The sequence below is a fragment of the Phyllostomus hastatus genome, unplaced genomic scaffold (genome assembly GCF_019186645.2).
Source record: "Phyllostomus hastatus isolate PE091 unplaced genomic scaffold, TTU_PhHast_1.1 phas_contig_348, whole genome shotgun sequence".
NCBI lineage: Eukaryota > Metazoa > Chordata > Mammalia > Chiroptera > Phyllostomidae > Phyllostomus > Phyllostomus hastatus.
In genome coordinates this window covers 523,068-547,855 of record NW_025333860.1, presented here as the reverse complement: position 1 = coordinate 547,855, position 24,788 = coordinate 523,068, and the positions used below count along the sequence as shown (strand labels likewise).

The following is a 24,788-nucleotide window of genomic DNA, read 5'->3' as shown; positions in this document are numbered from 1 at the left end:
GTTCCCCCAAATTCTTTTGTCGATTTCCTAAGCCCGAGGATAATCATCTCAGGAGGTGGGCCTTTGGGAGATGCTTTGGTCATGAGGGTAGATCCCTAAACTTTTCTGCTGTGTGAGGTCACAGTAAGAAGGCACTGGCTGTGAACCATGGAGAGAAACTTCACCAGAAGGTGACCATGTCAGCCCTTAGTCTTGGACTTCCAAACCTCCAGAACTGTGGACAATAAATTTCTATTGTTTATAAGCTACCCAGTTGGTGGTAATTTTTTTTAGTAGGAGACTGAATGGCCTAAGACAGAAACCTGGTCTTGAGAAGTGGGGATGCTGCTGTAACAAATACCTAAAATATAGAAGTGGCTTTGGAGCTGGGTAATGGGCAGAGCCTGGAAGAGTCTGGAGGTGCATGCTGGAGACAGCCTCCATTGCCGTGAATGGACTGTTAAGGGCAATTCTTGTGAGGGCTCAGAAGAGGACTGCTGTAGAGAGGGCTTCAGTTTTCTTAAAGAATACCTATGTAGTAATGAAAATGTTGTTAGAAACATGGACAGTAAAGGTTATTTTGAGAGGTCTCGGAGCTGAGGAGTATTGGAAAGTGGAGAAAAGGGGATGCTTTTTACAAAGTGCAAAGGGCTCTGCTTAACTCTGTTTGAGTCCTAGTGTTGTGCAGAAGGTAGGACTTGTGAGCAATGAAATTGGATATTTGGTTGAAGAAATTTCTAAGCGTCCTGGCTGCGAACCAGGCATCGCAGGTTTGATTCCCGGTCAGGGCACATGCCTAGGTTGCAGGCCATGGCCCACAGCAACCACACATTGATGTTTCTCTCTCTCTCTCTCTCTCTCTCTCTCCTTCTCCCTCCCTAAAAATAAATAAATAAAATCTTTAAAAAAAAGAAATTTCTAAGCAAAATGTTGAAAAAGCAGCCTGGTTTCTCTTGAATGTTTATACTAAAATGCAAGAAGAGAATACAGGTGGAATCTCTCATCAAAAAGGATGCAGAATTTAAAGATTTGGAAAATTCTCATCACTATCTAATATAGTATATATTTTATTCATTTCCCTTGTTTTCTGCCTGCTCCTCTCACAAGAGTGTAAGTTTAATGGCGGCAAGGATCCATTTGTTAGCTGGTATTTCCTCAGTGCCCAAAGTACCTACTTTATAAAGTGCCCAAAGTACCTACTTTATAAAGTAGGTACTTAATAAATGTATGTTGAATGAATCAATTAGACCTTGACTGTCAGACATAGGCATTACATAGATGATATCTTTTAATCCACTCAACTACCCCAATAATTTTTATTATTAACCCCATTATAAAGAAGAGAAAATTGAAGCTTAGGGAGGATGTATAACTTGCTGAAATTCACCCCAATAGTAATTGTACAACTGGATTAAAATACAGAGCCCTTGGGTCTAACACTGTGTGGTACTGCCTCTTGTGTACTAGAAACTATGTTTAAAAAACTGGTAAAATGCATTAGTCCAAAGGAGGGTGATATGAATGGTGTGGGTCTTTAGGCCATATCATGTGGTAAGCTGTTTGTGGAACCAGAAAATTTTACACATAAAGAAAAGCTTAACTTTCATGCAGGATTGAATATACAAAAACTAGATCCAAATATCTGAAGAGCTGTAGTGTAAAGCAAGGATTTGTTTATTTTGTATAGTCTGGAGAGCAGAAACTGGAGTTAATGCAGCAAATGAAGAAAGTCAGCTTACTCCCTGCTTGAGGCACAGAAAACTGAGGGCTCAGGTAGGGTTAATGCAGAGGGACACCTGTACCTGGGCCTTCAAGGCTCCTTGACAACTATGGACTCACTCACAGCTTTCAGGGTGCCATAACTTCCCAGAACAGAAGGGCAAAGGGAAATTCTGAAAGCAAGTTGTCTTAGATGATCACATGAAGCCAAAGAAAGTGAAAGAATGTACATAATTGTGCTTCTATTTCTAAAGAGCAGAGTTCCTAAAATGGGATTACTGGGGCAGAAGCTATAGTCAAAGGGAATATGTAGGTTTTGTTTGTTTTTGTTTTAATGGTCAGGGAAGGCTGCTGTAGGAGGTGACAATGGAGCTGAGACCAGGATGATGAGAACCACAGAAAAGCATTTTTGTTGTTCTCATTTTATTTTTTAAAAAGATCTTATTGATTTATTTTTAGAGAGAGGGGAAGGGTTGGAAAGAGTGAAACATCAGTGTGTGGTTGCCTCTCACAGCGCCCCTTACTGGACACCTGGGCCGAAACCCAGGTGTGTGCCCCGACTTGGAATAGAGCCAATGACCCTTTAGTTTGCAGGAGGGCACTCAATCCACTGAACCACACCAGCCAGGGCAAGTATGTTGTTTTTAATTGTAATAGATGGCATAGGTAACTGTTTCAGAAAAATTTTAGAGCAGGTCACATTCCTGTAAGTTTGAATGTACTACTCTCCAATTCTCTTCACCAGCATTGGATGTTAGTGCCCTCATTTACTTTGATACTCTAAATTAAAAAAAATTACAATTGGCCCTGACCAGTGTGGCACAGTGGTTTAAGTGTCTGCCTGTGAAACAGCTTGCCAGTTAGATTCCCAGTCAGGGCACATGCCTGAGTTGCTGGCCAAGTCCCCAGTAGGGGGCGTGTGAGAGGCAACCACACATTGATGTTTCTCTCCCTCTTTCTCCTTCCCTTCCCCTCTCTCTAAAAATAAACAAAATCTTTTTAAAAATTATAATTGTTTCTTTAATTTGCATATCCCAAACTACAGTGGAGTTGGTCATCTTACATCGGTTAGCCACGTGACTTACCTAGTCACTCATACCCTTTGGTCATTTTCCTTTTGAGTTATGTTTTTCCTATCAATTTGTAGACTCTCTTATTTTTTTCATTTAGATGTAGATGTTTGATTTAGAAACATTTTCACAATCTATTGTTTGTCTTTTCAGATTTATTATCTTTTTACCATTAAAATTTTAAATTTTATGTAAAAAAAAAGTGAAAGGAGGAAAAGGCCTGGGGTGGAAAGAAAGGTCAGCCACAGTTTCAGTAAATTTCTAAAAATCCTGGGTTGGGATATAGATGAGGTTGGGTTAAAAGGAAATGACTGGAGAAGGAGTACAGACAGCTCTTGGAAAACCTTGGCTTCAGAGAAAAAGGGGAGGTTGGGGAAATCATCCAAGACTGCAGAAGTATGCAGTAGAGAGCTTTTCAAGATGGAGAAACTTCTGTGTTTGAAGGGAGCGGGGAAGCTAAAGACCCTACCATATGGTTATGGCCCATTGTTTGAGCCCCTGGTATATTACAAAATTAAATACTAAGATGGTTTTGATAATACTTGCTATATTTTAAATGTTTATACTTAGCAAATGAAACTTTTAGCACAAGGCAATAATATAGTGCTATTCACAAAATACCTACAGACATTTTTTTTAAACTTCAAAATTTAAGAACCTTGTTAAGTGTGAGACTGGGCTTAAAGGATTCTCCTGGCCCCAGGGTGTGCGAATGAGTTTAGGAGGGTGTGTGCAGGTTGGAGGCTCTCCCCAACCCCCAAGGTCTCCAAAGGCCTCAGAGAAGTGTCACAGAAAGGTCCCACCCTTACATAAAGGCGTTACAGAGGTCCGCTTGCCATAGCTAGAGGGAGTTCTGTCACAGCATTCTGAAGTCCAGGAGAGTGGACCCACCTGGACGCCCAACCAGAAGTCTAGAAGATGAGCGTCCTGGAGTGATCAGTGTCTGAGGTATCCACAGGGGGGCAGTGTGACAACTCAGAGGGCCTCTGCAGAGAGGGCTACAAAGTGTCTCTTCCTCCTGCGGATCTTCTGTCTCAACTCCCTCAACATTGTCCTTCTCAGAGTAATTCGAGGGCTGCCCACCAACCCCACACAAGGACGGGAGACAGAAAATCTGACAACCCCCTCTCTGCAGCTGGAAGACTAAGGCTTGTCATCTTGTCGCGCCCATAGCACCACCCCTTTAAGTACAGGTGTCCTGGGTGGAAACATGGAAAGTGGGAAGGGGGACAGGACAGGTTGGTGGTATCTGTGGTCCTGTGCGGGGGGGGTGGGACAGTTGGCTTTGCCTCTGCTTCTCTTACTTCGAGCTTGATTTGCAGTGCCAATACCCAGCACAAGGGGGAGCTGACACCTTCCAAAACTTGCCAGCTGGTCTCTGCTGTGTAGTGGAGTGCACCGCCAGCCAGAGAGGGATGGGTCTTTGGTCCCCATCCCCAGCTTTCCTTCACCCAGAATTTATGTGCAGTTTTGTGCAGGCACAGGGTGGAGGGACCTTTGGAGCACAGGCCAGTATAATGGAGAAGACACGGGACAACTGGAATGGAGCTTAGCGGGCTGTAGGGAAGAGAGACTCTCCTGCTGGGCTCTGCAGGTCAGGGTCCAGAAGCGGCCTGGACCGGAGTACAGTTGGAAGGATCTATATTTCCAGAAGAGCTGGGCCAACACAACCCAGTACTGACCCCTCCCCCTTCAGGGGTAGTCTCGGGAGGGGGAGGGGTCGGCACAGAAGGAAGAGGCCTATAGGGACGAAGTAGTACTGGAACTATGACCCTCTTTACCTCAATATATTTTTCTTTATTTTTTTAACCTTTTAAAGATTGAGGTGAAATATAAAGTTACAGAAATAGAGTTTGCAGAAATAAAATAAGCTTAAGTGGATATATAATTCAATGCTTTTTAAACTTACATATTCATTACTACTTATGCATAATACTTATGTATATGTGTATACCACACAGTACTTGTGTATACAAGTACCACTGTTTACTTACGTATGTCACAGCTCTCATTGGCAATTCAAGTCAGGAAACTTTTATTAACTTAAGGGGCTTCTGTGTGCCTAGACCCATTCTACTCTTCTGTAAAAAAAAAAAAGTAAGCCTGGCTGGCGTAGCTCAGTGGATTGAGCGCGGGCTGGGAACCAAAGTGTCCCAGGTTCGATTCCCAGCCAGGGTACATTCCTGGGTTGCAGGCCATAACCCCCAGCAACCGCACATTGATGTTTCTCTCTCTCTCTCTCTCTCTCTCTCTCTCTCTCTCTCTCTCTCTCTCTCCCTCCCTTCCCTCTCTAAAAATAAATAAATAAAATATAAAAAAAAAGTAAGGAGCCCTAGCTGGTGTGGCTCAGTGGACTGAGTGCCCACCTGCAAACCAGGGGTTCACCAGTTTGATTCCCAGTTGGGGCACATGCCTAGGTTTTGGGCCAGATCCCCAGTGAGGGGTGCGTGAGAGGCAACCACACATTGATGTTTCTCTCCTCTCTTTCTCCCTCCTTTCCACTCTGTAAAAATAAATAAAATCTAAAAAAAAAAAAGGACAAGCTAATGATGGTGTTGAGAGAAAATGCATGTAACTGAGATCGACTTCTAATTCAGTGTTTCTTCAAGCTCATTATCATCCTCCCCCAGGAAGCCTTTTTAGACTTCTCTAGTAGCACCCCAATAAATTTTACTATAGATTAAAAATAAGTAAGGACGGTACATATTTGTCCAGTGGCTGTGATGACCAGGTCAATATTACTATAAATCATAGTCATTCTTTGACAGGATGACACGATTAGTGCCTTAGATGGCAACAGCCACTATGTGATCACTTGCAGTGGCTGTATTTTGGGAATCCAAAATGAGACAAATTGTCATGTCTGAATATACTAACTCACAGGACCTCAGGAAGATATTATTGGATCCAGGGTATATGGTCAGGGCAGCCACATCCTAGCACAGAGTCAGGCACTGAGTGGCTACAGAGAGCATTTCTGGGAACTGATCCTGCTCTCTGGCCTGGTGCTACACGTCTCTGGAAGCTGGGTGAAGGGTGACGTCTTTGACCACAGGCGGGATCAAAATGAGCTGCAGCCTGTTGCATGCGTGTGAGTCTGCTAGGCCTTCGGAGTCACTGGTGTCCTGTTCCCCTTTTCTTGTCCGCCCCCCTCCAATTTTGTGGTCAGCCTGTCCTTGATCCCATGATCCCATGATCCCATCTTGCCCCAAATCAGGGAAGTGCCCTAACGGGAAATCAAGTGAGTGAGCAGGAAGTGACCCATGGTGAGGCAGCTCCACACCTGGCCTGGCCCCTGAGTCAATGAGCTACTTCAGACACTCAAAGGAAGTCCTTCCACCAATTCACTACAGTGTGGACACCTCTTCTGTTCCCTCTTCTGCCCCTCCTCCCCAGGTGCGGGTCTTTGGGGGCAGGAAGCTAATCTCCTCCTCCTCTAAGCCACAAAGGGGCCCTTGGAGGAATAAGGGACTCTGGGGGAACTTGGCCTCAGCATGGAGGCAGAGGAAGCTTCCCCCCAGAATGTGGTGATAGCTCTGAACTGGGGTGCCTGATTCTGTTGTGGAACCCTGGACCCAGGACTGGTGAAGGACAGGGGAGGACAGAGGGGGTTGGGCCTGACTGGGGAAGGCTGGCCTGGAAGGCGCTCAGCCGTGGGCCGTGGGCCAGGGTGGAAAGTATGTGTGTGAGCTCATTTGGAAGGTGGCTTTTGGCCAGTCAGGCCTGCCTCCCTTTCAGGCCCCGCTGTCCAGCCTCCTTGCAGGCTGCTTCTAGGTCTCTCTGCCCCCTCCCCATCTCTGGGTCTCCCCTGTCTCCCAAGACTGTCTGAAGGAGGGAAGGCAAATCCCCCCAGGCTAGGTGTGCAGGAATTGATCTAAAGGAGGTTAATTCGGGTTTAAGGGGAGGGGGCGGTTGGAAGGAGGAATGGGAACTGCAGGACAATGGAACATCCTTGACTGGGGCTTCCCTGGGGTTTTAGGGAGTGGGAACTGCCCTTGAAGGCCCTCCCAAACCCTTGCCACAGCCATTCACCAAGCTCTTCCCTCCCCTACCTGCTGCCATTGTTCTTTCTACTCAGTGCCTCGGCTTCTGTGTCCTGCTGCCTCCTTTCTCCCCCGGTAATACCTGCTCCTGCCCCCACGAAGGCAAGTGACTGCTGGCACAGTAGATCCCTGAAGAAGGACCCTTCTCCCCCTGCACCCCCAGTCCCCATGCTGATGTCGGATGCACTGCAGGGCAGAGCAGTCAAGCACACGAGCATGCTGGCAGATCCCCTGCCATGCAGACACCCAGCTAAGTGGAGTCCACATGGGAAGGGATACTCAAGAGACATGGTCAGAATCTGCCTGTACAGGAAAAAAAAAGTCAGACAACCCGGATTTTAGTTTTGGACTAACAAGCTGTGGCTTTCAGCAAGTCTTATCTGGGCCTCAGTTATGGCATCTATAAAATGGAGGCAGTGTTAGTGCCTGTGCCATTGGGTGTTGTGAGGCTCTTGGCAAATGCCGGTTTCCTACACTTGGAAAGGGAAAAAGGAATACAGAGGGGTTCCAGGGAGAGGACCGGGATGTCCATCAGATTGTGGGGGGAGGGGGCCCTGGGAAGGGACCCTGAGAGGTCAGCAGAGCGGGCTAGGCTGTGTGTTGGGGGTCACTCTGCTCAGTCCTCTCTTCTCTAGGGTTCCACTTAGGTCTTCCCTTCCCACCCTGCTGACCCCCTGCCTGGCTGCCAGCCTTGGAGGTGTGGGCACAGCTGGCCGCAAGATCCTTAGAGAAGGGAGGTGGTGGCAAGGGAGTCCGTGGCTCCCCCTTCCAAATGTGTGGGGTGCAGTGTGGGGGCAGAGAACTGCCTCTTTTTAGCGCTTGCCCCCAGTTCAGTCTCTTTGGAGCCGGCTTCCCTGGGTTCTGCCCAAACCTCCTCACAGATTCCCCTTGGCTCCCTCCTGGCTGCTCTAACTCACATGTGCTGCTTTCGAATAAAGGAACTTGGAACCATAGACATTGGGTCAGGCCCAATGGACAAAGGGGGTAGGGCCAGTGAAAGCACATTCGCAGGTCTCTTAGGAGCCTTGGGGCCCTCTGCTCTCCTCTCACCCCAGCCTGACCAGAGCAAGTAGTTCACTCAGCCAGGGCCTGGAGATCACCAAGTCACTTCCTGGGTAGCCAGGCAGCCTCACTGGGCTGGATCCCTCAGCCCAGGGCAGCACGAGACTAGCAGCCTCCGCCCCGCAATTCTCTCTGCTCTTCCACCCCTTCCCCCTTTGTCTCTGGTCCTCCATTCCCATCTTTCCCCTTGGCTTCAGAGAGCATCTTGTGATTCCAGAATCAGGGCCAAACAATTTCCTCGTGATGGGGAAACCACATTCAGCCTTGGGAGCCCAGGGCTCTCCCTCCTCTTCCCTTTGGCCATCCCCCCTCCCCAGGCTCCTCCACTGGTTCCAGCTGTGTTTAACAGAACTCCCACTGGATAACATCTGTAATTGTCTCCAGATGTGGGCCACGAAAACACAAGGGGGCCATGAGCTCATCTTTGAGCTCCTTGCCACATGCATAGGCCTCACCACCCTCAGACACCCCTGACTTTTCCATGCCAGTTTCTCAGGGGTCCCTATCTCCTCCGGTGAGGGTGGCAGGGAGGTGGTGTCCAACTCCACTGAGACACACGGGCTGTGCCAAACAGCTGTTGGCAGGAGAGGCGCAGGAGGCCGGGTGCAGGGTCAGGGTTCCTGCCTGGCAGGAAGGTGGGGTACCCCTTCTGCCAAAGCAATCACACCAAGCAGCCCTGAATAGCAGCTGGATAGGACTGGCCTAGGTGGGGCCAGGGCTCTTGGAGGCAGGCTGTGGAGGGGACCTGGGTTGAAGCCCAGGGTGGGCTGGGCTGAGGCAGGAAGGGAAAGGGGTGGGGAGTGGGGGATGAGTGCTCCCATCCAGCTGAGCTGACTCAGCAACTGAGCTATTCCTCCCTCAGGCTGGTTTCGGAGGAAGGGTGGGTCAGCAGCCTGGGAACCCTGTCTGGCCCACAGTGTATAGGGAAAGAGGAAACAAAGCCTGGCTATTCTGTCCTGCCCTTCCAAGTTGACCATCCTGCCTCTCCCGGGCGGTTGGGGTAGAAGTGCTGTTTGGCCAGAGATAGGCCACTCCTAACTGGCCTTGAAGCAGCCAGTCCGTTACCTCTGCCCCAGGAGCCAGCCCCAGGCCTGAAAGAGGCTCAGACCCTGAGGGCTGGGGTGGAAGGCCAGGCAGAGCCTGGGGCTGAGTATGATCCCAGGAATCCCCAGCAGAAGGCAGAGCCTTGAGGAAACAGGGTCTGTGGCCAGATCACAGGACAGTATAGTGCAATTTAGGAAGCTTCCAAGTGGCCTCAGCTTGACCACTTCCTCCTACCTTCGTAGCCACTTAGGCCGGGCTGGGAGGGCGCCCTGTGGATTGCCCCCTCTGCCCTCACAGAGTACACCTTTCTCCCCAACTCTGGCCCCTGAATCCCTTTATCCATCGGATATTTTATGAAAAATACCGAATGCCCCCTCCTGGAAAGCGCTGCTCATGAGCACGCCCCCCGCGCCCGCCCTTCTGTTCTCCTCGCAGCCACAGCCCATTCGCACTGAGAGAACAGCAGCCACACAAAGAATGTGAAACACCATTTATTCTTTGTGGAAAGGTTGAACAAGGTCAAAAATGTCCTTAGAGGGCACTGACCCAGCCCCGCCCTGCAGGTTCCTGGGGTCAGATGCCTCTGCCCCCCACCCCCACCCTTCCCCATGCCCCTTGTTAACAAAAAGGAACGATTTGAAAGGAATTCATATATAATAATTATAATAAAAATATACATTAAACAAAACAAAAAAACCCAAACAAGACAAACTTAGCCGAACTACCAGCACCGTTCTTCCCATTTCCCCCACCCCCCCATGTCCCCACCCCTGACATCCCTCTCCTTTCACCCCCTGAAAGGTCTCTCACTCTCCCAAGTCCCTGGTACCATGACCACCTCGGTGGGGTGGCCGAAGGAGACTTCAAATGGGTGGGCTGGGTGGGGGTGAGGGGCGCAGGACATCGATAGAATAGGCTGAGGGGTGGGGCATCAGGAAGTGAGGGGGTAACCTGACCAAGAAATAAGAAATGTACAGGCACCTGCCCCTCCCTGAGGCTGGCTGAGGCAAACTGACTCAGGGCTGCCTGCTGCTGGGAGCCTCCTGCTCCCTAAGAGGTGGGTGGCTACTCTCATTAAGGGCCAGTCCCCAGTCTCTGCTCCTTTCTCTGGGCTCCTCACCCTTCCCCTCTGCACTGTCTAGTCAGAGGGGAGGGACCAAGGGGAGCAGGTGTGCCCTCCTCAGGCCCTTCCTGAGAGCTCCAATAAAATGGACCCTCCCCTGGGTACCACAGCCCACCCTGTGGCATCCTTGCTGGCCTGGCCTGCCCGCTCCCAGCTGTCCACTCCTGCTGCACCTTTTGGTCCCACCCCGACTCCTCTGATGGCCCTGCCCCTGGCACTTGCCCCCTGCTGCCTACATTTGAGCCTTGAGGTTCATCCCCAGGGCTCCCGACCTAATCTCTCCGCAGGGTCCCACCCCAGTGGCTGCGCCCCCTGGTCTCATCTCAGCTGTTCCCACCTTGACATCTCCATCCAAGGCTAACAGTTGGGAGAGTAAGGCTGTCAAGGGTTTCTGCAGCCTCAGTTTACTTCTTAATGGCTCAGGCTCCTTCCATGAAGTTCTCGGGGGCAGTGGGTGGGGGAGAGGCAGATCTCTGTGGAGAGGACTGATCCTCTCTAAGCTTTCCTTTCAAGATCTTAAGATGGCTTTGCAGCTCCCACTCCCTCACACTCTCTCAGGGTCTCCCTTCATAAAAGGTTAGATTCCTTTTAACTGAAAAGAGTGGTGGGAGGCTGCCAATTGGGTATACCTGGGGGCTTGCTGGGGCTGGAGTGCCCAGAGCCTCCTGAGGTCAGAGTTCAGAGGTTAAAGGTACGTCAGGGGATGGAAAGGAGCAGATGACCCCATTTGACCTTTACCAGTGAGGTCTGAGGGTCCTGCCTTCAAGTGCAGAGCCAAGACATTCAGATGAGGCTGGACATACACCAAGGTACAGGGGCCCCTCAGGGGCAGGGACTGGAAGGGGTGGCCCCTGTTCAGCCCCCAAGGGACCCATCTTGGGAAGAAGCAATGCCAGGGATGAGGGTAGGAGGGGCCAGTCATAAGGCAGAGAAGGGAGGTGGGGGTGAGGAGGGAGCTTGGAACGGGTGGGAGCAGCCCACCCACCACCATCTGCTGCCACTGGCCTTCAGAGGCAAAGTCCACATGGTAGGAGTGGGCGGGCGGCAGTGGGGGTCAGACCTTGTCCAGCAGGGACCGCTGGCAATAGAGCAGTCGCTTGGGGGTCCCATGGCGTCTGAAGAAGAAGACCGCGAGGCCCACTGCCAGCACCAGGAGCAGCAGCAGCACGGGCAGCACCACGGCGGCTGCGCTCACAGCACCGCCGCCTTCCTCGTCCACCTCGATGATGATCACTTCCGTCTCCTCCTCAGTTCCCTCGTCGGGCCGGCCCCCAGCAGGGCAGCCCATCCAGTCCCGCAAGGCGGACTTGGGGTAGCCTGGCTCTACCTTCAGCTTCTGGTTGTTGAATTTCCAGTATCTGTTCCCCTTGTAGAAGTACGTGAAGACTGCAGGGGTCAGCAAGAAGGCGGCAAAGGAGACAGAGGTGGGGCCATGTCCAGGAGGCCCGGAGAGAAGAGCAGAGGGAAAACGCGTCAGTGAACTCAGCTATAAACAGGGTAATTCTAGCACCAGGTGGCAGGAGTGGTGGGGACTAACGGCTCGAACACCGGGAGGCACTTAGCCCAGTGCCTGGTCTGTGGCGAGGGCTCCACCATCATTACCGTCGTCATTCTTTTCCCACAGTGCTCTCCACCTTTCCTCCTCCTCCTCTCTCTTAACTCCTGTACCCATCGATCCTCCCCCTAGAGGCACTTCCCACGTCCCTCTCACCTTCATCGCTGCCCATGAATGACCCTCTGGGAGATTCAGGGATTCCTTCCCAGACCTTGATATTTTGGGGGTAGTCGTTGTCCACTGCCCTGAGCTCCTCATTGAAACGGTAGTACCTGGTGGAGCAGAGAGGGAGGGAAGTGGATGGGCACTGGGCACGTCCTCAGAAGGTAGCAGGACCTGGTACTGATTCACCAGTGAGTTAAGAGTGGCTCTGGACAGGGGTTTTGAGTAATGAGGGCCTGCAGCTGAAAGTGGCGGAAGGTGGGGGTGTGAGGGAGGGCCCAGGCTCTAAGAAGCCACCAGCAGCCCTTAATGACAGTGCCAGGCTGCTGGAACGGAGGCATGGTGCTGGGGGCAGGAGGCGTCAAATGACCAGGTCTGAAATGGTGACCCGGTCACATCCCACTCACTCATCATCCAAAGGAGGCTGCCTGTTGCTAGGCAACAATGGGGGCTTAGCCAACTCCTCCAGGGAAACACCCCAGAAGTAAAAATGGGTCTTTCTCTAGAAGACAGGGAATCTGGTAGTGGTGTCTGAGGAGGCAGGCCTGGGGTCGAGGGGTTGAGTGAGATCTTACTTGTTTCCTCGGAAGAAGTAGGTCTTTCCATTGGGCATCCAGAAGAGAGCAGCATCGATCCTGTCAGTAGGCAGGCCTCGGCCCAGCTCCTTAATGTGCTTGGGGTAGCCAGGCTCCAGGGAAGCTTCATCAAACACCCAGTGCTTATCTCCTGGGGAGGCAACAGAAGGGCAGGATCGAGGTCCCACTTGGGTTCTAGGGTCTGTGGAGGAGTCAAGTGGAATCTGCTCATCCAGGGAGACCCTCCCCACACCCCAAGACTGTGGCCTGGTTACCTTTGAAGAAGACAAATTTGCCATCCTTCCTCTCGTAGGCAGTGTTGATGGACGCGGGCAGTCCCCGCCAGAAATGGCCGATGGGCATCGGGTACCCATCTATCACTTGGTTATTCCTCACCCGCCAGAACCAGCGCTCCTGGGAGGCAGGCGAGGGAAGAAGAATACATTATGTCTCGTCACTCAGTTCCTCAGCTCAGTCCCCAAGGCTCTCCCGCTGCCTCCTGGTTGTCAAGCCTCTTTGCACCCCGCCCCCCCCACGTCTTCCTCTCACCTTGAAGACAAACATCTCCCCTCGAAGCACAGCCACGGTGTCAAAATTCCCATCACAGATGTTGGGCCCATAGGTGGGGTTTTTGGGCTTGTCAGGGAGAGAGGGCCTGGAGGTGGTCCTGGGCTGAGGGGGCATCTTGGTGGGGACTGACTGACTCCCTGGGGCAGAGAACACGGGAACACTTCAGACTCAGTGGGAGAGGGAGAGGAAAGGACAGACAGATGGGCAGACAACACCCTTGGAAAAGGTGGAGGACGTCTGAAGCAATCAGCTAAGGAGGGACAGAAAAGGTAGACTCGAAAGTGGGAGTGGACAGAGGCAGAGTTGGGGGATGGGGAGACTGTAGGGCATGGGAAAGGGGAAGAAACGTGCAGGCCAGAGAGGTGAAGACAAGGAGCAGGTGTGGGCAGAGATTACTTGCCATACAGTTGCTGGATGCCTCTGCGGTCATCATCGGGTAGGACGAAGTTCTCGGTGTCCATCCACTGGTAAAAGGGCGCCATGATGGCCGAGGGATCGTTGGAGTGCTCGAGGCCCAGGGCGTGGCCCAGCTCATGCACGGCCACCAGAAAGATGTCATTGCCTGGGGGGATGGGGAGGGTTATGATGGCAGCCTGGGTCCCTTCCCCAAGACTCCCAGCTTTGCTATCAGAGGCTTCAGTTTCACACCCAACTCTGCCTGCAGGGTTTTTCACTCAAAAAGCCACAAAGCCCCCCAGCTCTTCTGGGAGAAGGTGAGAGAGTGCTCTAGGGGCTGGATCCCAATCCCAGGAGACCCGTGCTAAGGGAGGCTGAGGCCCTGTCTGGGTCTGTTTCTCCCCAGATGACATCTGTCTGGAAAAGTGGATGATGTGGATGCTCTGAAGTCTTTGACTGAGAAATCAATGATGGGGTGAGAGAAAAAACCACACGTAAGTAGTTCAAAACTGGATTCCTTTTTTTGCTGGAAGTCAGACCTGGAGATCTTTGTAGTCCCCGGCAGCCCTGAGATTTGGGGTATAAAGTTGTGGGAGGAGGCAGGCCAATGCTGTACGAATGACCACTGACTCGCCCCAGAATAAGAGTCCCAGGGCTCACCATTCAGATCCTCATTATTGACAGTCCAGGGCTCAGCAGAGTCAAAATGGGTGTCCCCTCCGATGTTGGGGCCTGGGAAGTAGGCGTGCGCAAGGAAGCCACCCTCGCCATCGAAGGGTGTGCTGTCACCATGGAAGCCATCAGCGAAGAAGATCATGATGTCGGCCTGCTTCTCATGGCCCTCGTGGATGTAGGAGTAGGGTACCTCTCGGAAACGCAGCGGTGTGGCGCTCTCCCACACGCGGAATGCCTTGCGGATGGCCTCGTACGTGGCATACTCGCCTACTTTGGGGGTGTAATTCTGGATGCTGAGGTCCAGCCACATGGGGAGAGGATTACAGTATGTTAGGATTATAAGCGACAAAATTCTCCTTTCCTGTACTCACTCTCCCAGGGCTGATCGAACTGCTCAGCCAGCCTTGCCTGACCCAGCTCTTCTTGCTGCCTCACCGTGCCTCTGCCCCAAGTACTGAGGGCTTAGGGGACCCTCAGGCTTTCACTTTCTGGCCCTGAGGTGTACCCTTCCCCCTTACAGGCTGCACCTCTCTCCAGGGTTACAGCTATTCTCCATCCCGCTCCCAAGGATGCATCGAGGAAGAGGTGAGTATGGCAAGATGCCTCTGAGTGTCTGTAAACAGAACTGTCGGGAAGGGGAACCCAGTGTGAGAAAGGCCACTTGCCTACTGGACTCACCAGAAAGTAATCTCGTTATGCTGCCATTTGGAGCCCTGGATGGCATAGCGCTTCCTTCTAACATTGGCCTTGATCTCGGCTCCAAACTTGTCAGGAACACCACAGCGGGGGCGCTTCATAGCTCTGAGGTAGGTAGGAGTGTGAAGAGTGGGATCAGTATAGTGTATGACAGCCAAAGGTCTTCAGAGGTCAGGGGGAATGTCTGGCCCCAGGGTCAGTGTGGGCAAGGTCAGGGTGAATAAAAAGAGGGTCAGGATCAGCATGTGGGGATGAGGCAAGGGCAGGAGGCAGGCAATCAGGTAGCAACTTCTGTGGTGCTCAGTGCTGTGTCAGTGGGTGCTGGGCAGAACTCCTGCCAGGGTCTAGCACTTACTTCATGGTGTCTGCATCAACCTTGCCTGTCACTCGTAGACCGTAGAACCGCTGCATGGCAGCAATGGCAGCTGAGAGTGACTGAGGCAAGCGCTGTGTGTGGGTACGCAGGTCCCCAGGGGGCAGGTAGCCATACTGCTGCAGCCAGGCCTGTAGGGAAAGGGATGTGGCTTAGAGCATCCCCACCCGGCCCAAGGGAAGCCTCTGCCTCCTCATGGCACCTGGCATGAACCCTCCACTTGATGAGGAAAGGGCAATGAGCTTCAGCCTGGCTCTGGCAGTGGGTCTGGAGGCACTCCAAGACTGGAGGCTGGACCCAAACTCTGGTCCAGGCCCCAGTATGGCTTGTCCTCCTGGAGCTACAGGCTCCAGCTCTGGTCACTGGCTGTAGCTGTCTTCAGGATGGGAGCCCTGGTTGTTTAACTGAGTTCTCAGATGTCTTCTCAGGGTGGAAAGGGGAGAGGCTGAAGGGCTCCACTCTTGGGGCTGGCATGAGCCCCTTGTGAAAGAGGGATGGTAAGCCTCCAGGGCTCTCACGGTTGAGATTTTTTAGAAAGGAGGGCAGAAGAGGAGCTGGGGCCGAGGCTGGCTGCTGATAGGGGAAGCTGGGGCCTCTGCAGGTGGTGAGAGGTGTGATGCAGCCCGAGCCAGGATCCCTCCACTGCTTCCATCCAAGTGGCATCTGGCCTAAGGCTGGGGACCTAAACCATCCATTTAAGGATCTCAGTAGAGGGAGTGGGAGATGGGGTGAGGTGGAGATTTGGTGACTGTATTTATTTTATTTCAGGCATGTTGTGAATTGTTCATAATATAAAGGCTGGCATATTGCCTTAAAGTAAAGTTAGGTTTTTGGTCTTTGATTGAAAGGCACACACACTGCGAAACCTTGTTGAGGAAAAAGTCTGCCTTTATTGTAAGAACAATGGAGTATTTTCCTAAAGCCTGTGAAGTAAAAGGAGCCAAATCATATATGGGATGTGAAAATACTTGGATTCTTGAATGGGGAAGATACTGCCTGGACAGCTGGTACCTGCTCCAGCTCTGCCTCTGTAGGCAGGCCAGAGAGGGGCTGCACAGCGCCTGGCAGAACTTGGGGTGCAGAGGAGTTGAGGCTGCAGTGTTAGGTGCTGTACCTTCCGCCCCAGGTTATTAGGATAAATCTCCATGTGGCCCTTTGCCTCCAGGCTGACGCCCTAGTGGCAGAACAGTGCTCTTGCACAGGGGCTAGAGGTGATTCAGGAGCAGCTGACTGGGGACCTGAGCCTGCAGGGGCAAGAATTGCAACATGGTGTTGGGAAGTAATCCCCCAAGGATGATGGAGGTAGGGCCTGAGATGTAAACAACACAGCCTTTCCTCAGCCAACAGGCCTGGCCAGAGTAACCCCAGCACCACCCTGCTCTGAGAGCCCTTTCTCAAGGGTAGAAGCGAGAGCGAAGTTTAACCCCTGATATACCACAGCGGAGAGGAGCAGGGAGCTTCAGGCTTGGGCTGCTCTCCACAGCAACTACATGCTTGCCCTGACCTGCGCTGGCTGATGCCTCAGCTAAGTGCCTTCGGGAAGCCTGCTGTGGCCTATACCTATCTGTGCAGGAAACTCCCTTTGCCCCTAGCCTCACCTGTAGGGCAGACACATTCCAGGCCTTTGACCCCAGTTAGGAGTTCAGTTCTGGGGAAGGATTAGAGTGGCCTATGCAGAGCTGGAAGTCAGGAGGACCCAGGTAAGGTCCCCTCAACCCTCAGGGAGTGAAACTGAGGGGAATTCTAGGGCAGGATGATGGAAGGGAGGAGGGTGGCAGAGAGGTGAGGAGAATCTACAGCCAAGAGCTCTGGGATAAACCCTTCTCCCTGATGAGTCTTTCAGGAAGGTAGGCAGGTGTAAACATTCACACCCACAACCTCCACCCCACACCCAAAGTCAAAAGTGGAGACTTAAGTCAAAAAAGGGACTTCCCTCGAGTCAAGAGAACTCGAAGTCCTGGGAAGGAGGTGCCCCTGTTCCTCTCCTCCCATGCCTAGGCTTTCTTCCCTCACAGGGGCAGACTGAGCAAAGCAAGAACCACAGAGACTGTGAGGTTGGAACCACAGAAGAGAGGACTCTTGTGTCTGCGGCTGGGTGGGGGAAGGGCTGAGTGCCAGACAGGCCAAGGGGAGAAGAGGGCTGTCCTGGAGCCGCTGCAGGACTATGGAGGCCTGGGCCACCCCAGCTCCTCTGCCACACTGGCCTGGAGAGGGAGCAACAAGTTGGGTCAAAGAACTGTTCCTTGGCTTTGTCTTGAAAACGGAGTGGTGCAAGGCATTCCCCAGGGCAGTGATTTTTAACCCTTCTCATCTCAGGCACACATAAAACTAATTACTAAAACTCTTCGGGGCACACCAAAAAGTGTATTTTTTTTGGCCTATCTGACAAAAAACTGGTATGATTTTGATGAATTAACACTGGACAGCTATTGTGTGTTGCCAGTTGTCTTTTTTTTTTTTTTTTTAATTTGACGATCTAAGGAAAAAAGAGCTCAGTGCCCCTGACTAAATAGTCAGGTATTGCATGTTTTAAAAATTCTTGCGGCACACTGGTTGAAAAGCGCTGCCCCACGGGATAGTCAAGGGAACTGCTCCCACCTCTGGCCTAGGAGCCCAGGGTCGGGGGCACCCTCTGGCTCTCCAGCAGGCCCTGTGCAGCAGCCTGTGGGCCTGCTCTTCCCTCCCTCTGCCTCACACCCCTCCCTGGCCCAGAAGCAAATGGTGGTTCTGGCACTAGGACTGCCCATGCCCCACTTAAAGCAGAGAGAGGGCTGCCCGCCTCCCTTTGGGGGCCGAGTGGGGCAGGGGAAGGGGGAAGGCAGGGCAGGCCAGGTTGGCAGGGGGCTGCCCCCCAGATGCCCAGGCTCCTTTTGTTGGGAGCTCTGCTTTCAGGCTGCAGATGAAGACTCCAGGCCTGGAACGGGTATGCCTCCTCCGCCTGGCCAGCGCCAGGATTAGCCACAGGGCGGATTTTCACACTTCCTGGTCACCCCCTGCCTAGGGCCACCCTTCTTCTTTCAGCCTCAGATCCCTTCAGGACAGAGAGTGTGTGTTCTTTCTGGAGATGTTTCCTCTAGGGGTGGGACCAGGGCGCCGATGGAGATGGAGGAAGCCAAGTCCAGATCCCCTCCCCCTTCTCAGGCCCTTCCCAGCCCCTCCAGACCGCACCCAGGCACCCAGGCCCTCTCGGGGCTGAGTGGGTTGGGATGTCCTAAAATAAGAAGCTGATCAAATCCGTCTCCCACCTTCACCCCAAAATAAAAGAGAGAGAGAGAGGAAAAACCTCTTCAGACAACTCCCACGCGACTTCCTCCCCGCCGGGTGGGCCCACGTCGAGGAATAGGTTGGTGGGCGCCTGAGTCAGCCAAGACCTGCGCGGGCGCCCAGGCCCAGGCCCTGTCCCCATTCCACCGTGCGGCACCTCAGTTTCCATGCAATTAACACAGAAAAGCAATTAACAACAAGAAGGGCCCCGAGGCGCGGGCGGGGGAGGGGGCGGGGGAGGAGGCGGCCCGGCCGAGCCCCCGCTCACAAGGAGAGCTTTGTGCGCGCGCGAAGGCGGCCAGGGCGCCAGCGCCGCGACCCTCGACGCCAGTGTTCGGGGCCGGGACCCTGAGGGATCCTCTCGGGGGGACCGGGGCCGGGGCCGCTCCGCCGTCCACCCGCGACCCCACCTGGGCGCGGGTGCGCGGGTGGAGGGCCCGGCCGGCGGGCAGCGGCCGCAGCGTGGGGGTCCCGGGCTGCGGTCCTCTAGAGCCCTCCCCGGCCGCCCGGCGCCGGCGACCGCTGGCGGGAGAGCGCGGGAGAGCGCGGGCGAGCTGGAAAGTTAAGAAACAACAAACTCTTCCACATGACAAGAAACCAGGAGAGCGCGGGGTCTGAGCCGAGTCCAAATATTTATCAGACTCCCAACTGGTTCCAGAGCGGAGCGCAGAGCCCGGGGGAATTGGGGAGGGTGGGGAGTGGGCCCGGCTGTAAAGTTCTTCCAAGGAAACGAGTGGGAAAGAAGGCGGTGGCGGGCGGGGGGTGGGGAGGGTGGAGGAGGCAAAAGTTGGATCAACTTGGAAGTCTGGAGGAGAGAAAGAAAAAGGAGGGGATCTTGCAGGCCGGAGCAACCGGGACCCCGAGAGCCCGCCGCTCCGAAGGGGGCTTTCCATTGGAGACCCCGGGGCTCGCCTCCTCCGCCGCACGACCCCAGGCAGGGCCGGAGGGGCTCACTTACTTCGGGGCTGAAGCTGCTTTGGGCCGAGCTGAGGGAGGCGAGCGCGGTGGCGAGCGCGAGCAGAGGGAGCAGCAGGCTGCGGGAGGGCCGTGGGGCGGGAGACATGGTCCGCGTCCGTCCGGGCAGACCGGCCGTGCGGGCTCCGCGGCGGGGCCCAAGCCCTGGGGTCGCGCCGCCACTCCCTGGGGCGCCTTTGTCTTCGGGAGGCGCTGAATTTGGATTCCTCGAGCGCTGTCCGCCTGGAGATGAGGCAATTGTTCTTGAAAGCGCCTGTTAGCTCGTCCCCTCTTCTCGGTTTTTTGATCTTTCTTTTGCTTAGTCGGCGAACTGGATCGCGAGCCCTCTCCTGCTCTCTCCTCTGGTCCCTCCCTTCTCCCACAGCCTCTCCTCCGCCCCCGCCCCAATGCCCTCCTTTCCCCGGTGCGGACGTGGTTGTTTCAGACTGAATCCAATTACAGCCAAGAGCCCGGTTAAAAACACACACACACACACACACACACACACACACACACACACACACACACACACACACACACACACACACACACACACACACACACACACACACACACACACACACACACACACCCCCCTAAGTTGACTTTCTGTGATGAAGGCTGCCATCTCCAGGGGCTGAAGCCACAGCCGAGAGCATGGGATAGTGGGGGGACCCAGGGAACGGGATGTGGGCGACTTTCTCCCCCTAAACATATTTTGGGTGGCTTCATTCCTCTGGTATTCATCGTTTGTCTCACCTCCGAGTGGGAAGCACTGTGAGGCTCAGTGGCTGCAGGAAACAAGTTCGGAGTCTGGGATAGTGGTGGTGGTTGGATCTTCCATGTCCTGAGACCTGGCTTGGGGGATTGTCTGTTGGGACCTAGGACTAAACCAAACCGAATTTTTGTCTCTTATTCTTGACAACCACCTCTGTCCCCCTTGAAAAAAAAACAAGACCCAACCACCCATTACTAACCCAACAACCACGCTGAATGGAGGGGGGTGGGGTCCCCATCCTCGTAGAAAAACAAATGTTCTCACTTTCTTATGCCACTTGCAATCTGGCTGCTCCTTAAACTAGAACTGCCTGGGGAGGAAAGGGGTGCAAGGCGATGGAATCTGGGAAAAGGCAAATCAAGTTTGGTGTAATTGTTAAGAGACTGGAAGTTGGAACATGAGGGATTAGTTCCCTACACTGGAAAAGGAGGCAATTCCTTTAAGGGTAAAATCTCCAGGGGCTGACTAGTCTCTGAGAACAAAAGCTGGAGGAGGTATGTGGGAGAGAGCAGGCTAAAACTAGCCTTGAGAAAAGGAGACAGATAAGAGGTTGAGAACCAGATCTGGAAAAGCCAAACAACAGAAGCAGGAAAAGTGTGGGAGACAGAAAACTCGACCATCAGTGAAATCTGAGACCCAAGAATTGCATTGGTCAGGGAGAGGGGAAGGAGGTATTGGGAGGAAGAAGGGAGGGAAAGAAAGCAAGGGAAGGCATAACAGAAGCTGGACGAATTAGGTCAGGTAGAAAGCTCCTAAAATCCTAGTTTGTAGCATGAGAATGGAAAAAAGAAAAGGTCCACTATTCTGTATTATAACTGGAGCAAAGGTCCTTTCCACACAGAATCCAGGGGAAGAGCTATTATCAATAAAACAAAAGGGCTGTGGCTGGTTTGTATCAGCGGACTGAGTGCAGACCTGCAAACCAAAGGGCTCCTGTTGGATTCCCAGTCAGGACACAGGCCTGGGTTGGGGGCCAGGTCAGGTCCCCAGTAGGGGGCTCACAAGAGGCAACCACACACTGATGTTTTTCTCCTTCTTTCTCCCTTCCTTTCCCTGTCTAAAATAAATAAAATTTTAACAAAAACAAACTAAAGGTTTCCCTGGTCTTGGGGGGCAGCTAATGGGTCTGTGGGAGGTATGTCAGGGATACCAATTCCACAGGGACTGTTTGGGGGTTGAGTACCTCCCTAGGACGGCCCTCTCTCTAACCAACCTCTGGAATTCAATCAGAACCATGGAAACATCAAGATCTAAATCTTTAGAACATGCAACACCCAAGTCTGGTTCTTCCCATATCAGCCTTCCCAGTGAACGTATCCTCTTGGGCCTCGTGTCTGCTTTAGAAGTGATACCAGTTGCTTGTGAAGAAATGGACCTCAGCTTAAGATCTTTTTCATCAAAATGTTTATTAAAACGTGTAACCGCATGCAGACTGAGCCATATATTGGCTTCCCAAGTCTTGAAGGCCAAAGATGAAGGAAACTGCTGCCCCTTCTTCATGTTTGCAGAGCAGTAACTGCCCATAGTTGGGCCAGTCCTATGACCAGCAAAGGGGTTAATTACTTTGGAGCAAGATACCCCTGAACTGGAAGGGAGCAGGGGTTAGGGCATTGAACCAACCATTGCAGGCAGTGCTCTTATAACCTGTTCTATGTGGCATTCAAGCTCTTTTGCTTTGAAGATGGGTGGGGAATTAAAAGATGGTTGGGATGAGGCATGAATGTGCCAGGCAAGAAAGCCAGAGAGAGGCTGGGAAAGGGAGATAGTTGCTTTTTATTGAGTTGGTAGTGGGCTCTGCAGAGAAGCCCCTTTAGGTTTAAGAGCATTTTTCTGCTTCCTTTCTTCTTCCTGCAACTTCTCCTGCTGCCTGAGCTGCCATGCTTGTAATCCAGCATCCATTTCCTGTGACAGCAGTACAACTCGTCTCTGAAACAGACAGGAAAACAGTGTGGGTAACATCTGGGGCTTGAGCTCCGCACCATATATCCTTCCACTCACAGATCAAAGTCAGAGGTTTCAGCTGGAAAATGACACTGTTGACTGGGGAAGGGGTGGGGCCAGGTTCCCTGTTGGGAAGCACGAGGAAGATGGTAAAATGTGTGGCAGAATGTCTTACTACTGGTTCCTGCCCTAGGAGTACCCCACTCTATTCCTCCCTTCTCACAGTACTATTAAAACTTTAGTGTGAGGGGTACATGTTAAATTAGGTGTCAACACAGCTCAAGACAAATTATGATTTAAACTTTCTCCTTCATATTACATGCAGCTTGCCCCGGCTGGGGCTTTAGCCACTCACTGCAAACTTCTCCCTTTGGGCTTTTCTTCGAAGCTGGCCTTTCATTGGAGGAGCAGGGCGGCCATCTGCAGATAGAAGTGAGAGAAAAGGCAAATATTAGGCATGGCCTGTAGTACCTTGTGAAAGCACTGACAGGAATGAGGGAGGAACTGATACACCCACTGTAAAGTTCTACTGAAACGTGTCCCTCACTTTTGAGGGTTAAGTATGTCAGAACCACCAAGAATAAGCTCCAGTCACGTTCCTACTCGATTTCGCTTACCCCCCCCCCCCCATTAGCCTGGAATTCAGGGTTCTTTGCAATGCTGAATCTCGCCTGTGTTGCCTTCAGAAACACTCCACTTAAGCACACTGACCACTGTGCTACTACTCACCGTGAGTCTTTGCCAAAGTCCACCTCACTCCATACTGAGCAAAACACTTCTTGCCTTTCCTTCCAGCCAAATTCTCATCCTTAGGCCCACCTCAAGCCCTACCTGTCCCAGAAACCTTCTCTAACCTCTTCAACTCTCTTATGAAAGAAGCACGTATCAATCACTTAATATTCATCTATTTGCCTTGGGACATTTATTGTACTATTGTTTTTAACCCTATTCAGTCATCTCAAGTCCTTTTGGAAACTAGCAGAGCAGTGGAGTATTATTTAATTTTCAAAATGTCCATGCTTCATTTCCCCAGCTAGACTTTAAGTCTCTTGCGACCAGGGACTGTGTCACTAAGCTTTCACTGTAGTGTAGGCACATGTGCACAGAACAAAAATTTCATAAATAGCTGCAGATTTGCTAAGAGAATGCAGTATCTCAAATAGCTTATAAAGGAGTTGAACAGAAAGGGCATTTTCAACAAAGAAACAAATAGAGTGAAACTGTGTCCAAAAGTTTGAAGGCAAGACAGATAAGGGATATTGTTTATTAATCAAGGGAGCCAATAGTATGCAGGTGTACATTTGTCATTTCATTATATCTTTACAGGAACCTTATGAGATAGGCGTTCTTTTACAGATGTGGAAACTGAGGTAAACAATTATGTAACTTGTCCAAGACCCACAAAGTTAGCAAGTAGAGAAACCTGGATTAAGAATCAATTCCAGAGTCTTTCTGATATTCCATACTACTTCAAGGAGCTCCTAGGCTTCCTACAGTAAATAACAAATAGAAAAGACCTGCATCATCCTCCTCAGACACCAAATATCTGATAAAGCAAGATCATACTCCTGTAAAATACAATAGGACTCCTCTCTCTGAGACGCTCATTTAGGCAGCCTTTCAAGAACCTCTCCCTGAATTCGGTACCAAATTCTCAATAATGCACTCATCACACAGATAGGCAGTTCTTCCTAACTTGCTTAGAACTACGTCTCACTTTGAGAAACATAGTGTCTTTTCACTACCTCCCCTGGGGGCCGCCCCAAGTCCCAACTGTCTTCTGCTTATCTGCACAAGCCAAAAGATCCTGTCTACCTTTATTTTCCACAGGAGTAGTTTAATTTACAAAATAAACTAGGGTTTCTTCCCCCTATAAAGTTCAATAGATTGTTCACCCAGACAGTCCTACAAACCCTGCTCTGTTCAGGCGCGTTCCCTCAGAGTGAAACTCTCCTAAGTAGGGTTAACTGTCAGGTCAGCGCTCACCCGCGTAAGACCAGTCTGGGAGCTCCGTAAGGGGCCCGTAGCCGGAGGGGTTGGCAGCCAGGCCCTGCCTGGGTGGATAAAAACAGTCGAGTTAGGACCTATTAAAGCTTCTGGACTCCCCGCTTCCCTAAACCGGCACTCACTGGAGTCTCCACTGGCTGCCCGCCCGAGCCGCTGCGCTGCAGTGCAGCCTCCGGACACCTGCTGGGAAAACAGGGCAGAGTTGGGAGAGAGGCCGTGCTGCCAGCTCCCAGGTCCCACGCCCGCCTCCACCGGCTCCCGAGCCTATGTACCCTACATCCACTTACTAGAGAGCAGACTACCTAACGCAGCCATGCTGCGGCCGAGGAACCGGAAGTGGGCGTGGCCTCAGGGGCCACGCGACGCTGCAGGAGAAGCAGGAGGCCGCCATCCTGAATCTGGTTTTGAATCACGGGCCCTGCCATCTTGGGTCATTGTACGGAAGAGAGGGACAAAACTGCGGCTTGGTTTTTGGACCGGAACGGTATTTCCTCGTATACATCCTCATTGGTGGTTACATCCTCAGTGGAGGTGTCCCCCCAGACTGAACCGTTCTGAACTGTTTCTACGAGTTCCCTGCAGCAGTCTCTAGTCCTTTGAAATTTATCTTTTATCTCAGCAGAGTAACATACACATCACCGCATTCTATTTTCTCCCTATTCCTGTAACATTTTTCCCAGCCCAAGAGTCAAACCTAAAGAATCAGGAAGTTTGGGTTTCATTTCTCACTCATTTATCCAACAAAATTGGAGAGCTATGTGACGAGCACTGTATTAAGTCTAGGAGACTCTGTAGGGAGCAA

General features: G+C 52.1%; 2 protein-coding genes across 5 annotated transcripts; both read right to left on the bottom strand.

Annotated features, from left to right (window-relative positions):
• Positions 1-9,392: 9,392 nt before the first annotated feature.
• On the bottom strand, positions 9,393-19,685 carry MMP14 (matrix metallopeptidase 14). Its single transcript, XM_045841238.1, has 10 exons — positions 19,265-19,685; positions 15,025-15,173; positions 14,652-14,774; positions 13,959-14,266; positions 13,303-13,464; positions 12,882-13,039; positions 12,608-12,746; positions 12,333-12,483; positions 11,752-11,867; positions 9,393-11,426 (listed from the first exon to the last, which is right to left on the bottom strand). The coding sequence occupies exons 1-10, from the start codon at positions 19,367-19,369 to the stop codon at positions 11,095-11,097; spliced, it is 1,743 nt and encodes a 580-aa protein (XP_045697194.1). The 5' UTR covers positions 19,370-19,685; the 3' UTR covers positions 9,393-11,094.
• Positions 19,686-21,425: 1,740 nt separating this feature from the next.
• On the bottom strand, positions 21,426-24,411 carry MRPL52 (mitochondrial ribosomal protein L52). Of its 4 annotated transcripts, none has more exons than XM_045841179.1 (5): positions 24,274-24,411; positions 24,109-24,169; positions 23,966-24,033; positions 22,335-22,399; positions 21,426-21,964 (listed from the first exon to the last, which is right to left on the bottom strand). In XM_045841179.1, the coding sequence occupies exons 1-5, from the start codon at positions 24,299-24,301 to the stop codon at positions 21,812-21,814; spliced, it is 375 nt and encodes a 124-aa protein (XP_045697135.1). In that variant the 5' UTR covers positions 24,302-24,411; the 3' UTR covers positions 21,426-21,811. The 4 variants fall into 4 exon arrangements, with proteins under 4 accessions (XP_045697135.1, XP_045697136.1, XP_045697137.1 ...); XM_045841180.1 differs by having other exon boundaries at positions 24,109-24,166; positions 24,274-24,372; XM_045841181.1 differs by having other exon boundaries at positions 21,855-21,964; positions 22,328-22,399; positions 24,109-24,166; positions 24,274-24,394.
• Positions 24,412-24,788: the final 377 nt, after the last annotated feature.